A 17588-nucleotide genomic window follows, 5' to 3' on the forward strand; every position below is an offset into this window, starting at 1 on the left:
CCTGTTATTTTGCATCCAAATTCTTTTCAAGATTCTCTTCAAATAATTCTTCCTCTTTGAATCATACTTTGGGCACTCCAAACTCAATCAGCCATGCAAACCCCCAGGGCACCCTCTTCTGCATTCCTGTGTCACTGATCTCATTTCCACTGTGCTTGCCTTTTGTGTCACTGCGGACTTCAGAGAGCTCCCAGAGAGTGGAGCCTGGCCCTCAGGTGCTTAATAAATGGATGTTCAATGAATGAAACCAGAGTTTAGAAAAGGAATGTAGAGATAAAGGAGGAAAACTGTTAAATACTTTTAAAAAAAAGATTTAATCTTTAAGAAATGAAATGGAGCTGGTAAACATCCATTTTCCTTACCTAAAACCTGTTTTAAGACTCCTGATGAGCATGAAGATAAACACTGAAATTTTGCATAAAACATAAAAAGCCTCTCTTAAGAAAGCAAGCTCTTAACTTTAAAGACAAGGTCGCCTTTATGAGAACTACGCTATGTGTGTGTGTGTGTGTGTGTGTGTGTGTGTGTGTGTGTGTGTGTGTGTGCGCGCGCGCGCGCGCATGTGTATGCGTACGTGAGCACGAACACATGCATGCATGCTCATTTTTGTGTTTTATTCACTAGCAGAATCTCACAGGAAAACAATAAAGGGCTTTAAATATGCTCTCTAAAGCCGACTTCAGGCGTTTGTGATGCTTTCATGCCTTTTAAAATATCAGTCACCACTAGAAAAATAGAGACAAGTTAACAAAAAGTGATGGATTAACTTTGTCTTCAGGAGAGTAATTTTTGCTTTAAAACTATAGATCAATCTATTCACTGAAAAAAAATTTCTTTGCTCCAGTTTCAATTCTTCTGTCATAGCAACTTTAGGGTCAGAATGTGGATTCATTTGGACCATTGTAATTTTTTGCTTGTCAGTGTTTTTGACTGAAGAATTCCAGGAGGTTTAGGGTTTGATTGCATACTGTCCACTCCAGCATGCCAGAGCAAGAACACATCTCAAAATGCTTTAAAGTTTATCCATTTAATTCAAATGGCAAAGTGTAATTTAAAAAGTGTAATTTAAAAAGGTAATTGTTAATGTTTTCCTCGGCTACTATGGGTTTTTTTTTCCAGTTTTCCTGAGATATAATGGATATCTAACATTGTATAAGTTTAAGATGTACAATGTGATGATCTGACAGGTGTGTGTGTGTGTGTGTGTGTGTGTGTGTGTGTATATATATGCCTATATATATACCTATATATATACGCCTATATATATACCTATATATATATAATATATATATTAATATATATATTATTAAAACAATAAGGCTAGTAACCTCTCTTTGCCTGACAAAATGATAATTGTTGTTATGGTGAGAACATTTAAGATTTATTCTCTTAGCAACACAGAATTGTTAACTATAGTCATGGTCATTAACAGACGCATGCAGAGAGGTGTAAACTTTTGAGTCACCAGACTGCATATTCCAGCTGAGATCAGACAAGATGATGCTTTGTCTTCTTGTTTTAGCTCTTATACTACTGACAAGTGTGCTTTTTGTGGTCTATTTAATGCTACCTCTTTTTTTGCATCTTTATGCTTTTTGTTGGTGATTGTGTTCTTTAAAATGCCCCCCAAATGTTGTCCTGAATGCTGTCAAGTGTTCCCAAGCACAAGAAGAAATATTAGGGAGAAATTACGTGTATCACATAAGCTTCATTCAGACATGAGTTCTAATGCTGTTGGCCATGAGATTAATGTTAATAAATCACTAATATAGTACATCCAGAAAAAAAGATAAAATTCACTGATCTATGCATGAAGCTTTCCAGAAAGACGCTAAAGTAACATCCGTCCTATGTTATAAAGCTATGGAAAAGCAGCTGAATTTGTGAGTTCTTGAGATAACAACTGATAATATAAGAAGTGTAGTGATCAGCTTTCTCTAGAAAGTAGTGATAGATGCCTTGCATGTTTCAAAAGATGATACAGCATAAAAACTGTCAAACTTTCAGTTGAACAAGTTTTGTAATCAGTAGGCTGTAGAAGAATACCTCCTTAAGATATTTTTTAAAAATACCTCCTAGGGGCGCCTGGGTGGCTCAGTCGTTAAGCGTCTGCCTTCGGATCAGGGCGTGATCCCGGGGTCCTGGGATGGAGCCCCACACTGGGCTCCACCACTGGGAGCCTGCTTCTTCCTTTCCCACTCCCCCTGCTTGTGTTCCCTCTCCCACTGGCTGTCTCTCTCTCTGTCAAATAAATAAATAAAATCTTAAAAAAAAAAAAAAAACTCCTAAATTTTACACAGGAAAGCATAGGGGGAAAGGAAGGATTTCAATGCTGATGAGACAGGCTTGTTTTTATAAGGACATTGGCAAACAAACATGTATGTTGTAAATGGCATTTCTGTTGACAAAAATACTGTGGGGGTTGTAGAACTCTAACGGTATGTTTCCCCTCAGAGCAATAGTTCAGCGTCTATTAATTCAGTGTTCATAACAACTTTGTAGAAAACTACCGTAAATACCAAGAATCAATTGTATATCATAGAAGCCTATAAAATTCCTGTGGTTTGTTATGCCAGGCTTTTCTGTTAAACCAGGAAATAAGAATTACCTAGAAATTCTTGTCAGAATGCAATAGGATAAGAAAGAAAAACTGAAAATAATTGTAAAGAAGAAATCAAAATTCTTATTATGTGTAGAGTATATTATTTGTATCTCAAAATCTAAGCTAATCAACTAAAAAGTTATTAAAATTATGAGAATTCAATAATATTTATGAATACAAGGTAATTTTATGTTTATAAATTTCAATATGTATTTAATTAAGCAATTATGTGTTAAGAAACAAATTAAAAACAAAGTAACTTTAAATGTCAACATAAATGCAAATATGAATATTTTTAAACAAAATAAAGTCTCTTGCCATTTACAAAACTCCACAAACCTTTATTAAGTCTTTTAGAAAAGAAAAATACCAAAATAATTTAGCAGATACAGTGACAAAAAGACAACTTTTCAAAATTGATTCCTAAATTTATAGTTATTTTAATTAAAAAATTTTAGTAGTTTTGAGATCCATATAAAATTAATCTGAAATATCCTGATAGAATAAATGAGCAAGAATTGTTGTGAACATTTTGAAAAATGGAGATTTAGTCACAGAGGTAGGTTGTAATCTCAACAGAACAACACAAAAGACAGAAGACTATAATAATTATATAAATGTGAAGACAGTAAAAATAACAATGGATATAACTCAAAAATCTTCTATTTAAAATTTGTTCCTTTTGGAATTCCCATCATGAAGTTAACAGACTCCTACAGAACTACTTAGTGTCCTTTGAGTCCAGGGCATTAACCAGCTAGCCCCAGGGCAATATGTTGCTCTATGCCTCTCACAAACCATAAATTTCAGGGTTTGGAGCAGATTCTATGCCTCTCTCCTTCCATTTTACACCTTCAGATCATTTCTCTCACCTGCATAAAACATCCTGCTCTTCCTATTGTTTCACAGGGCATAGTAATCTATGTAAATCCCAGTCACTAGCCTTTAATCACTGGATATTTCAGCACCTGACTCAGCTTTCCTAAGAACCGAAGGGCATCCAGGATGGCTTTAATTTCCGAATAGATGATCTATTTAACATCCTAGACTTTCAATTCCTTTTTCTCCTCTTCTCCATTAAATATCTACTTTCGTCAAAGAAAAACTGTACAACACAGAATTAAACAGGCAAGGAAGACTTTATTCAAGACTATTGCAACAGAAATCAAGACTTTAACAATAGAGGAAATAACTCAATTCCTCTGAAACAAATGGCAAGAGAGTTTTTAAGCACAGGGGGAGGTGGGGGACTAGTTGAAAAGTACTAGAGGACACTGAGAGTTCGGGGTGTTTATCAATGCGATTAGACCATCTGTGTTTGCTAATTAGTTCTTAAGAAAGTTAGGTTCCTACCCTCCCGCAGATACTAGGAGATAGGGATTCTATCTTTCTTGATGATTATATTTCAAAGAGATGGCTCCCAATCTTTTGGGAAAGCATTTCTAGATTGTAAAACTGGCAAGTGATTGGCAGATTTATATTTCAAAAGAGCAAAGAAAAATTTACAATTGCAAGTTTTCCAAATTAATGCTCTTAGAAAAGGGGAATCAAGGGCATACAATCAGAAAGAACCCTGTCTAAATTTTAGTCAAGCTGAGGGAAATGCTAAGGCCTTCTTGGTCACTCTACTATGACTATAATTAGAGTTAAATTTGTCTAAACTAGTTATGCATTCGGGTGTTATACCAGTACAGTGAGTTGGCATATAAGGAAACAAAGGCCTCATACAGCCCAGAAACAGCCTTGGTTATAACAGGATAAAGAGGCCATATTCCATGACAACCATAAGAGGTTCACACAGTCCCTCAGAAGGTTACACAGCCCTTGTACTTTCATACATCCCTTCTCCATTACTCTCCCTTCTTGAGGTTTTGAACTGTAGCTGTTATTTTTGTCTTAATGTATGTTCATTATAAATTATATCTCCTTAACTGTAAAATGAGAAAGATGTTGTACCCATTTAAATACTAATTAGCTTGAAGGTCAAGGAAAACTTTTATGGTGGGTAGGAGAGCTGGCTGAAGAAAGAGCATATTTTTTATTCCTCTGTATTTTTTAATTGGATCTTTTTAAAGGAAAATCTGTAAGCATAGCACCAAACCGAAAGATAGGAAGAACCTAGCTTTCATCAAGTGTTGCTCTGTGATTTCCAATTTTAGTTAAAATTGCTCACTGCTTTAAAGTACCATCAGGGATAATGCCTGCACCATAGTTTTTGATCCTTAGATAATGGGTTCTTCCAAACTACAGAGTAGCAACTTTACTAATCTTCAAATATTATTCTTTTCCAGGCTGTGACAAAGACATGCTGATCGACATTCTAACTCAACGCTGTAATGCACAAAGGCTGATGATTGCGGAGGCATACCAGAGCATGTATGGCAGGGTAGGGCTCTTCATCTTGACCTGTTTCTAGGGCAAACTCACAACCCTTTCAGAAAACAGACACTGTTACTCTTTTCAGTTTCCCAGATTACAAAGATCTCAGACTCCACTGTATGTCAGAAACAGTCCCTATGCCTCTAACATGTTTCAAGGAATGTAAGAAAGACGTATCTATGTGTGAGGCATGTTCAAACTTACAGTGACTCCATCAGTCCTTTCTCAAAAATCATTCAGCTTCATAAAATGAAAATTCTGATAGTCTTGCACTGCCAGTTGGTCCAATTAGGCTAAAAATGTTGCGCTGGGAACACCCCTGTGTCAAGCTTTAGGGAAGGCATAGAAAGGGCTAATGATCACTAGGTCAAAAAAATAAGATTTTTCCTGCAATTCTCCACAGGTCTTCACCTAACTCTCAACCAAAGTGAATTCTGTACTAGCTTTTCTTCTCACAGCATGCAGTTATAGAGACCATTAAAAAAGAATGGCAGTTAAAAATAGTTTAAGGCAATAAAACTATCCATAGTGCTTTAAAGTAATCACATTCTAATTTCAAAGCAAGTACCATTAAAGATTCCTTTCTTTTGTTATGCATTTAAACCACAGATTCAGAACAAAAACTCTTCAGGCCAAAAGGGCCTGAAATAGCAATTACTTTGTCAACTGAGCATTATTGATGAAACACTATCATAATACTTTCTCTATGGAGTTAGCTCTTATAAATTCACTCCATCTCTAAACCTCAGTCTTTGAACAGCTATAATACACGAAATAAAGGATAGCCCTCTGTTGTAGAATAAATTAATAATCAAAGAAGCTACCACTACTAGTTATATTAGTTGAATTTAGCCATAGAAGGAAACCAGTTATGCTTTTTTTTTTTTATTTTCCAGGTAAAATAGCTATTGTAGCTTATGTTCCTATGATACCAGTGCTAGTTTTCTCTTGAAAAAGAACATAAAACTATAAAAGTTGTAGCATCACTAATCTAATATTGTTTTAATATGCATACTGTTATAAGAGTGGTCATTTTTCATTATTTTTTAACCCAAAGGTTTGCATACATCTTTGCATTTTATACATGAGGTTAATTTAGGTTGAAGGCATTACTTCATTATATTCTACAAAATGACACCAAAACAGATTAAAACATTAAGAAATAAGGTACTTACACTCAAGGAATGTAAAATCCATTAAACAGTTTATACTCCCAAAGGTCTCAAAGTTTGTTAAACTCTTACCTTCTGCTGAACAATCCATATTGCGTGGAAAAGTTTGGCTAATAACACAATCGCACCAATGGGAGACAGTGAGTCATGCTGGCCCCTTTCCTCCAAAATACTCTTGTCATAAATCAGTTATCAAGCCTTGAAAATTATTTTTCTTCTCACATTTCTTTTTCCCTCACTTACACAGTTTTGATTCATTTGGTACCCAGACTAATGTGAAACTCCTAACTGGTATCTGCTACCTTTGGGCCTTCCCACTCTGGTCTATCCCCCACACTGAAGCCAGAATGATTCCAAATCTAGAGTTCTGCTTTCCTCATTTTGTCCCTGAACGTTTGTTTTATTTCTGCCTTACAAATATCCACAGGTCCATGGAATAAACCAATACCTTCCCAGCACATACAAAGCCTTGCTTTACTGTTTCTGTTCTCCACTTTATTCCCTTTCCCCCTTCTTCACATCAACTGCAACTACTTGTACTTCTACAAATGAACTGTGCCTGCTCCCTCACCTTTAATCAGGGTATTTCATCTACTTCAATGGCCTGACTCCCCACCTCCACAAGATGCACACTTGCTCATCTTCCCAGACATTGCACACTTCCTCACACCACTAACCCTAAACAGAGTGGAACGGACTCATGCTGCTACTGCATTCTTTACATTCCCCCTCAGTACATATTGACACATTATGAGCTTGTTTATATGTGTGTCCCTTTACCAGAGTCTAAATCCTCAAAAGTTGGAATGCACTTCATCCAGAAAGTTTAGCACAAATGTCCATCTAACATGTCAAGATTGCCTAATTATGTTTGTTGAATTACAATGTGAAGGCATAGTTTTGGCTGCTCTTGTAAACCTTTCTTACCTGTCACACTCACCCTCTGCCCTGTGCTAGATGCTTCCTGCCGGGGTCCCAGAATTCCCTGTGCATACTGCTACCATGGCCTTGCCACACTGGGTTGCGTTGGTTTACTTTTTTCTCTTGATGACTAGACTATAATCCCCTAGAAAATCAGGGACCAGGTTATTTGCTGCTATCCCTCCAGAGCTCAGCCCAGGGTCTAACATAGAAGATGAATTTCATTTACAGAAAAAGGGCATCTAAGAAAGTATATTTTGCCTATTTACATTTTTGTTTAAAAAAGAGAAGGGGACATCCCTGTATTATCCACTTTATACTTTTGCTATCTTTTGCTATCTTTCCCTTTCTGTGGTGAGAGTGTATAGATTTCCTGTATATTAGTCTTCAGTATTTTTATTTTTTATTAATATGGATAATTAAGATTTGACAGAATTATTTTTTTTTAGCTGCTGAGCAAAGTGCAAGTCTAGGCATGCTCCATAAATACTTATTACTTGATATTTTACATTAGTGAAGAGCGCCTGAATTTCATCAACATCTTTTCCTCACCCAAAGCACACTAATCCCTACACTCAAATGAAAAGTCTTTTGGAATGCCTCTGATTGACACATATATCAACATAATTAAAGAGGTCCCTCCTGATCCTCCACACCAAAGTAAGTACAATGCTATAGCCAGTGCAGTGAAACCAAGGAAACAACGAAACACCTCTGGGGCTAGGCAGAGAAACTACACATATCTGATAAGTTTAGCAATTAGACAGCGATTCCTGAAAGGGGTTCAAATTACCTTGCAGTAATTTATTCTCTCAGTTTTCATCTGAACCAGGAATAATCAGCTCTGAAATATCCTAACATCTAGAATTCATTAAAATTGTGGTGTTGGTTATATAATTTAGTGCAGAGGCTAAGTTGCCCTGAGCCACACAAAGTTAGAACTTAAACCAAGGTTATCGGACTCTAAATCATGTCTTTCAAAGTTTCTCAGTAATGCCTGTTGTTCTTAACTGAATAAACACCAGATTTAACAAGAGCAGATACTATACTGTTAACTCCCTCATATTCTTCAAGGCTTTGCACAATGTCAGCTACTCAAGAAGGCCTGTTTAAAACCGTCACCCACCCCAAAGCCTATGCCAGCTCCCCAGATCCCTTTCACCTGTTCTTTTGCTTTTTTCTATAACACTCACTGCCTTCTAACATACTACATAATTTATTTATACATAATTATTATTTATTGTTTGCCACCTCTCCCTAATTTAAGCCCCACAAGGAGAAGAATCTTTGTTTTGTTCACTAATGTGACCAAAGCACTTATGACAGTGGCAGACATGTAGTTGGTGTTAGACTCAACTGCAGCCCCTCAAAATTTAAATGTTGAAGCCCTAATCTCCCAAAGTAACTGTATTTGAAAATAGGGCATTTAAGGAGATGATTAAGGTTAAATGAGGTCATAAGGGTGGGGCCCTAATCCTAAAGGACTGGTGTTCTTAAAAGAAGAGAAAGAGATATTGGCACTGCATGCACAAAAGAAAGACCATGTGAGGAAACAACAAGAAGGCAGCCATCTGTAAGCCCAAAAAAGATGCCTCACTAGAAACCAGCCCTGCCAGTACCTTGATCTGGGACTGCCAGACTTCAGACTGTAAGAAAATTTCTTTGTTTAAATCATCCAGTCTATGGTAAGCTGTTAGGGCAACCTGAGCAGACTAATGCAGTTGATACTCAATACAGAGATGTGGGGAGAAGTTAAGATGACAGAAGATTAGGGGTACCCTAAGCTTGCCTCATCCCTCAAACAAAGCTAGTTAAATATCAAATCATTTTGAACATCAAAGAAATTGATCTGAGGACTAAGAGGGCAAAACTACACAACTAGAGATAGAAAATCAGCCACATTGTGGAAGGCAGAATCACTGGTGCTAAGAAGGAGAGAGAGCCCTGATCACAGAGAAGTGAGAGAGAAAAAGAGAGAGAGAGAGAGAGAGAGAGAGAGAGAGAGATAAAGCATGCACAGGGGATTGTACAAGAAAAATTCTTCCCTAAAACCACTGACTGGAAAAAGGAGAGGGACTATCTACTGAAGGTTTTATAAACAGTGGAGCACAAAGTCTTAAGTTTTGGTGGTCCACACCATCACCAGGGTCATGCCTGGTGGGCTTGGCAGTGCTCTGGTGGGAAAGGAAGGTGGAGACCTAGGAATGGGCAGCATGGTCGGAGGATACCCTGGGCCACACAGGGAGAAACAGTTCCCCTGCTTTGAATGCATTTGGGAGTGGTGGCATAGCCTCTCTAGGAACCAAAGAACTGGTGGTGCCAACATGCTGCCCTGTTCCCTAGCATAGGAACAAAAACACCGGCTGGGGACAGCAAACCTTGGTGCCAGCTTTTTGGCTGTGCTTTACCATAAACTTAGAATGGTTGAGGGGTGCCTGGGTGGCTCAGTCAGTTAAGCATCTGCCTTTGGCTCAGGTCACGATCCCAGCGTCCTGGGATCGAGCCCCACCTCAGGCTCCCTGCTCAATGGGGATTCTGTTTCTCCCTGTCCCTCTGCCCCTCCCCACCCCCACTCATGCTTGCTCTCTCTCTTTCTCTCTCAAATAAACAAATATTAAAAAAAAAACTTTGAATGGTTGCTGGTTGCACAACTGATTTCTGGGATAAACCGGCACCAGCTACAGTGCAGGGAGACCCTCCCTGAGGATCAGTATGGGTCCTTACCCCACAGATCTCTAAAATTTGGAGTTGTGAAACTCAGCTGTGTGCCTGAGATAAAACACAGAAGTACTGTGCCACCTGGCAGATGGACAGCTCTGATATAGGCAGAGTGAAGGCAGGGATTTGACAGAAGCTAGGGACACAAGAGAGGTGCTTATTTGCTCTTCTGTGAGGGCCTCCTGAAGAGTGGCAGATGTGACCTCCCTGCTCTTGGATAAGAGAGTGAGAGCAGGGCAACATCATTTCCCACCATCCCCCCAGCACTGACTGATTTCAGTGAGTAAAACAGTGCCATCCAATGGAGGCTGGAGCCACTTACATAAGCCCCGCCCCTGGGTGCCCTTCAGGTGTATATCCACTAGAGCAAGTCCACTTGAGAATCAGCACAACAGGCCCCACCCCCAGAAGACTAGCACAAACCCCTTGCAAGCATCAAGTCTACTGATCATAGAGTGCTACAAAACTTCAGCTCTAGGGGAAATAGAATCTAGCTTCCATTTTGGGGGGAGGGGGTGGGATCTAGCTTCTTTTGATAAGCAGACCAAAACACACCTAGGATCTAGTGTTTTTTTTGTTTTTGTTTTTGTTTTTGTTTTTGGTGGACCTCTTCTTCTTCTTAATATAGCCATTACTCTCAGGAGCAGGTATACAACAGGCTTTCCTAACAATCACACACACACACACACACACACACACACACACACACACAAAACAGTGACCCAGACAAAATGACAAGATGGAGGAATTTACCCCAAAAGAAAGAATAGGAAGTCATGGCCAGGATTTAAGCAATACAAATACAAGTAAGATGTCTGAACCAGAATTTAAAACAATAATTATAAGGATACTAGCTGGGCTTGAAGAAAGCAAAGTAGACCCTAGAGAATCCCTTATTGAAAAGATAAGAGAACTAAAAACTAGTCAGGCCAAAATAGAAAATGTTATAACCAAGATGCAAAACTGAATGGATGCAATGATGAGGAAGGATGAACCAGAGGAATGAGTCAGTGATAAGGAAGATAAAATTATGAAAAATAATGAAGCTGGGAAAAAAGGAAAGAAAGGTATTGGATCACAAATGTAGACTTAGGGAACTCAGTGACTCCTTAAAGCATAATAACAATCATATCATAGGAGTCCCAGAAGAAGAAGAGAATAAAAAAGGAGCATAGGTTTATTTTAAGCAAATTATAGCTGAAAACTTCCCTAATCCTGGGAAGGAAATAGACATCAAAATCCAAGAAGCAAAGAGAACTCCCATTAAATTCAACAAAAGCCAGCCATCACCAAGACGTATTATAGTCCAATTCACAAAATTCACAGACAAGGAAAGAATCCTGAAAACAGCAAGGGAAAAAAAGTCCTCAATCTACAATGGAAAACAAATCAGGTTTGCAGCAGATCTGTCCAAAGAAACTTGCAGGCCAGAAGAAAGTGGCTTGGTATATTTAATGTGGTGAATGGGAAAAATATACAGCCAAGAATACTTTATGGAGCAAGGCTGTCATTCAGAATACAGGGAAAGATAAAGTGTTTTCTAGACAAACAAAAACTAACGGCGTTCATGACCACTAAATCAGCCCTGCAAAAAATATTAAAGTAGACTCTTTGGGTTGGGGGCAGGGGAAGAAACAAAGACTAGAAAGAAACAGAGAATATCACCACAAACACCAACTTTACAGTTAACACAGTGTCACCAAATTCATATCTTTCAATATCACTCTGAATGTAAATAGACTAAATGCTTGAATCAAAAGACATAGAGTATCAGAATGGATAAAAAAAAAAACAAGACCCATTTATATGCTGCCTAGAAGAGACTCATTTCAGCCTGAAGACATCTGCTGATTGAAAGTGAGGGAATGGAGAACCATCTGTCATGCTAGTGGACACCAAAAGGAAGCCAGAGTAGACATACTTATATCAGACAAACTAGATTTTAAACCAAAGATAACAAGAGATGAAGAAGAAAATTATATCATAATTAAGGGGTCTTTCCATCAAGGAGCTCTAACAACTGTAAATATTTATGCCCCCAACTTGGGAGCACCCAAATATATAAATCAATTAATAGCAAACATAAAGAAACTCATTGAAAACAATACAATAATATTAGGGGACTTTAATACCCCACTCACAGCAATGGACAGATCAGCTAAGCAGAAAATCAACAAAGAAATATGGCTTTGAATGACACACTGGACCAGATGGACTTAACAGATCTAATTCAGAACACTTCATCCTAAAGCAGCAGAATACACATTTTTTTTTTCAGTGCACATGGAACATTCTCCAGAACAGATCACATACTGGGTCACAAATCAGTCCTCAACAAGCCCTTAAAAAGACTGAGATCATACCATGCATATTTTCAGAACTCAACGTTATGAAACTTGAAGTCAACCACAAGAAAAAATTTGGAAGGTCTAAAAATACATGGAGAGTAAAAAATATCCTACTGAAGAATGAATGGGTTAACCAGAAAATGAAAGAAGAAATTTAAAAATACACTGAAGCAAATGAAAATGAAAACATGACAGTCTAAAACCCATGGGATACAGCAAAAGCAGTCTTAAGAGGGAAATATATTGTAATACAGGCCTACCTTGAGAAGCAAGAAAAGTCTCAAATATACAACCTAACCTTATTCTTTAAGGAGCTAGAAAAGGAAGAGCAAACAGAGCCTAAATCCAGCAGAAGAAAGGAAATAATAAAGACTAGAGAAGAAATAAATATATAGAAACAAACAAGCAAACAAACAAAACAGTAGAACAGATCAATAAAACTAAGAGCTGGTTCTCTGAAAGAATTAATAAAATTGATAAATCCTAGCCAGACTTATCAAAAAATGTGAGACAGGAAACTATCAAAATACTAGGAGAACAGAGGCAGCAGTCTCTTTGACCTTGGCCATAGCAGCTTCTTACTAGACCCATCGCTGGAAGCAAGGAAAACAAAAACAAAATAAACTATTAGGACTCCATGAAGATAAAAAGTCTCTGCACAGTGAAAGAAACAATCAACAAAACTAAAAGGCAGTCTATGGAATGGAAGATATTTGCAAATAATATCTAATAAAGAGTTAGTATCCAAAATCTATAAAGAACTTATCAAACCCAACACCCAAAATACAAATAATCCAATTAAGAAATGGACAAAAGACATGAATAAACATTTTGCCAAAGAAGACATCCAGATGGCTAACAAACCCATGAAAAGATGCTCAACGTCACTCATCATCAGGGAAATAGAAATCAAAACCACAATGAGATCCCACCTCTCACATGTCAGAATGGCTAAAATTAACAACACAGGAAACAACAGATGTTGGTAAGGATGCAGAGAAAGGGGAATACTCTTGCACTTTTGGTGGGAATGCAAACTGGTTCAGACACAATGAAAAAAGTATGGAGGTTCCTCAAAAAGTTAAAAAATAGAACTACCCTATGATCCAGCAATTGTAATAGTAGGTATTTACCCAAAGGATATAAAAATAGAGATTCAAAGGAGTACATGCATCCCGAAGTTCATAGCAGCATTATCAGCAATAGCCAAACTATGGAAAGAGCCCAAGTGTCCACTGAGTGATTAATGGATAAAGTAGATGTGGTGTATGTACACAATGGAATATTACTCAGCCATCAAAAAGACTGAACTCTTGCCATTTGCAATAACATGGATGGAACTAGAGTGTATTATGCTAAGTGAAATAAGTCACTCAGAGAAAGAAAAATGCCATATCATTTCACTCATATATGATAAACAAAAGGAAGGGGAAAAGAGAGAGACATGATAGAGATGTTAGAGAACAAACTGAGGGCTGATGGAGGTAGGTGGATGGGGGGGTGGGCTAAATGGGTGATGAGTATTAAGGAGGGCACTTGTTATGATGAGCACTGGGGTGTTATATGTAAGTGATGAATCACTAAATTCTATTCCTGAAATCAATTATTACATTGTGTGCTAACTAACTAGGATTTAAATAAAATTTTGGCAAAAAAAACAGACATGTGAACATGTGAGGAGTTCAAGTTCACTCTTCAGACCCATCTTGTTCTCATAACACTTTTTTTCTTATTGTGTCTCAGCTTCATGGTTAAATCTACGATCTTGAACTATCAACATACTTAGGAAGTAGCTGGCTAGAAATTACCTTAGCTACTTTAGAGGTAGTATTATCATGTCACTAGCACCAGCAATATGTGTGGCATCTTTTCCTCTATCCTAACTTTTACTTGGGAAGTGAGGGATGGATGTAGTTTTAGCCTCAAAAGCTTAAATTCATTACACAATTTATCATAGATCAATTTTTATAAGCATGAATTAGGTAATTTAAAATGTACAACTACCTTATCTTTCAAATATATAATGGATTAGATATACTCCTTTTGGTGAAACTTAACTACCAGGAAAATAATTTATAATTGCAAGAAAATTTTTGATAAAATCAATTAAAAATTTAGAAGTTTAGAAACACCTCTGTATATGCTTGTCACAACCTGAGCAACTATTTGTCTTTAAAATAACATACAGTCTCTGCCAGGGAGGGGTGGAGGAACAGAGCTGGAGGGAGGAAAGAAGTGAGGAAAGGAGGGAAGGTGGGAGGGAGGGAAGTAAGAAGAAAGAAGAAAGAAAATTAGATACTCCTAAAGCCAGATCTAATTAGGCTTCAAAACACTCTCTAAAACAATCCTGTAAATTTGCACTCCCACCTGCAATAAATATATAATGTTTCCCATTTCTCTTAAATCTTCATAAAACTTCTGAAGTTGTGACCAATTTTATGGATATAAATGGGATCTCATTATGGTTTTAACTTGCCATTTTCCCTGATTAAGTGTAATGTTGAATCTTTTCATGTTTTTTTAACCTCCTGCTTTCTTCCTTTTAACCTTCTTTAAATTAACTCTATATTCTCTTATTTTTTTTTCAGTAGCTTGTCAGTTATTGATTTGTAGTTATTTACATAATTTGGACATTAAGGTATTTCTTCTGATGTAGACTATAAATATTTTCTCCAAATATATGGATTAATTTCTAATTATGTTGTACAATCTTCTGTTAAAAACTGTGAAAGGTAATGAGACTCTGATATACAAGATAGCAGGCTAACCAGCCAAGATAACATAGATACTAGTAGAAGACAGGAGACTCCTGGGTTTAAGACAAAATACAGTTTATCACTCACAGTCATAGTGGTTGCCAAAGCATCAGAATTTTTGCACCAGTTCACTAAGCCTCAATCTCAAAAGTCAAGGCAAAGATTACCAAGTAACACCTGCACATGCAGTGAGTTGCACTGCAGAAGAGAAACCATGAGATTAGAACCTTAAATCAGAATGCATGACTGCCCATTGCTCATAAGGGAAACACCATCTCTATCTTACGATGCTATTCACTATACAAACATCCTTGGAAAGCTAGTCTAGAACAAAGGGCTGTCAGTGCCTCACTCTGTGTAATATTCAGAAACATGAGACCTACAGAAATTTGTCTTCCAACAACATCACACCTCAGTTCATTTTACTACATGCCATTTTCATTATTGGCTGTTTTTCCTATGAGCAAATCAATCCCCAAGCCACTCCTATCATTCTGACTAACAAAGGCTGAGACTAAATCCATCAATTTGTCTCATACAGCATTTAATTATCAAAGGATTCCAAGCAGCAAGGGGAGGTCAATTGGCAGTATTGATTCCAACCATGCCCCCATAGGGGCCTGGACCCAATGAACTCAACAAATTCCATAAATAATCAAGGCCTATCTTAAAAAGCTGAGTGGTTTGTTCTTAAGTTTTAGTAATGACCTTTCTACTTGGTTTGAAGTTTTCTTTTAGATAAAGGAAGATCTATTAGCAATGGCAGAGAATTCACCTTTGCCCACAAGAAGGAAGTCTAGAATAAGTCTATCATCCATAACAATTTTGCCAGTGAGTTGAGGTTGTCCTAAATACTTTCTAGAACCAAAGTGGTGTGAGCAGGTATTCCTTCCCCAGGTGCCAAGGTTGTTGTTCCTGATCCACCATTAGAAAATTGTCACTTTTCCAGTAGTTGTAACTTCATCATTTTTCTTATTTTTTCCAACTCACACCCAGAACTTTCTTTTAGAAGGGTCAGATGCAGGAGGGACAAAGGTGTTTTTATAAAACTTTTAAAAAGCCATTACATCACACAAACAATGTACTCAACTAAATATCATTATCCTTATGATCTAGGACTATGACAGTCCAGAGATAATCTGGTGGCTGAACTAGAATAGTTTGAAATCCTGAGCCCAATTTTGCTCACACTGCCACCCACAGAGTAGACCAACCAGTACACCCTGAAGTTGACAATGTTAGGAGAAAGAAAAGAATCATCATGCCTAGAAATGGTCAGGATAGAATCCCAAATTTTCAAAATAGATCTACATAAGTACAGGAAAACTCCTGTTTCTCTCTCCATAATTTAACACTTCACTTCTGACACCAAATGTGCAGATTATTTTTCTCAAACTAAACAATTCTCATACTACCCAGTGTTACCATAGACCCTACAAGTTAGAGGCTGTCTCACAAAATTGTCTCCCACTTCAGATGTCCTAGATTGTCACCTGTACGTCTGACTGACTGGCTGTAATTGGAGGCTCCCACATCTTCCTCCTTGAGTTCCATAATTTGCCAGAATGGCTCACAGAGCTCAGAAAAGTGCTGTACTTATTATTACTAGTTATTGTAAAGGATACAACTCAGGAACAGCAAAATGGCAGAGATGTGTAGGGCAAGGTATGTGGGATGGGATGTGGGATTTCCATGCCCTCTATGGCAGGTCACTTCCCCAGAACCTTGATGTGTTCACCAACCTGAAAGCACTTCAAACCTCTTTAGAGTTCTTATACAGGCTTCACTATATAAGCACAATTAATTGAATCACTGGTCACTGGTGAATAAGTCAATCTCCAGCCCTTCTCTCTTCCCTAGAGATCAGTAGGGCTGAGGATTCCAACCCAATCCTCTGGCAATCAGCCCCCTTCCTCTAAGATCACCTTATTAGCATGAACTCAGAAATGACTGAAAGGGGGTTATTATGAAAAACAAAAGATTATCCTCTCACTCCTATCGGAAAAGTACAAGATTTTAGGAGCTCTGTGCCAGGCACGGGGGATGGAGGCCAAATACATTATATATATATATATATATATATATATATATAAATTTATATATATAAAATCAAGCAGTATATATATATATATATATATATATCTCAAAAGAGAGATCAAATATATATTTTTTATTATATCAAAATATCACGATAACCCTCTTCTCCACTTCATTATGATTATTATCCAGGAGGGAAAACTGCATTCAGTGATTAACTGCCCTACTAAGCTGTGTACATCAGAAAGAGGTATAGAAAACAGAGTCAGAAATTTTATTGAGTTAATCAATTATCACCAATTCCAGAAGCCTATGGATGGTAGGGACTATGCAAGATCCATCAAGTAGCTTAACTATCAGTCTATTGTTGAGTGACTTTTGTAATAAATACTGTACCATGGGGAAGACCCAAATTCAACCAACAGGTCCACATAGAATGCTGACTTGGCAGCTGTATCCAACACATTCATAAAAAAATTGAGTTCTTCCATTCCAAAGTCCCCCAGCATACTCAGACATTACGAATGTTTTAGTCCACAATGGGACAGGAAGACTTTGGTCCCACTCCTAATTATTTCTCTTCTGAAAGCAGTAGAGGCTGGGGTAGAAGGGAGGGAAGAAAGGGCACATGAGGAAATAAAGAGGATCTGCCTCA

General features: G+C 37.5%; 1 protein-coding gene across 1 annotated transcript in view; it reads left to right on the forward strand.

The window, feature by feature from the left end:
• Positions 1-17588, forward strand: part of ANXA10 (annexin A10) — an 86456-nt gene that overhangs the window by 33940 nt on the left and 34928 nt on the right. The window contains exon 3 of the mRNA XM_087866571.1: positions 4894-4988. Coding sequence (XP_087722697.1) covers positions 4894-4988 — 95 coding nt within the window. The remainder of the gene's footprint in view (positions 1-4893; positions 4989-17588) is intronic.

Source organism: Ursus americanus, chromosome 13, assembly GCF_024610735.1.
Source record: "Ursus americanus isolate L20-20 chromosome 13, mUrsAme1.1.p, whole genome shotgun sequence".
Classification (NCBI taxonomy): Eukaryota; Metazoa; Chordata; class Mammalia; order Carnivora; family Ursidae; genus Ursus; species Ursus americanus.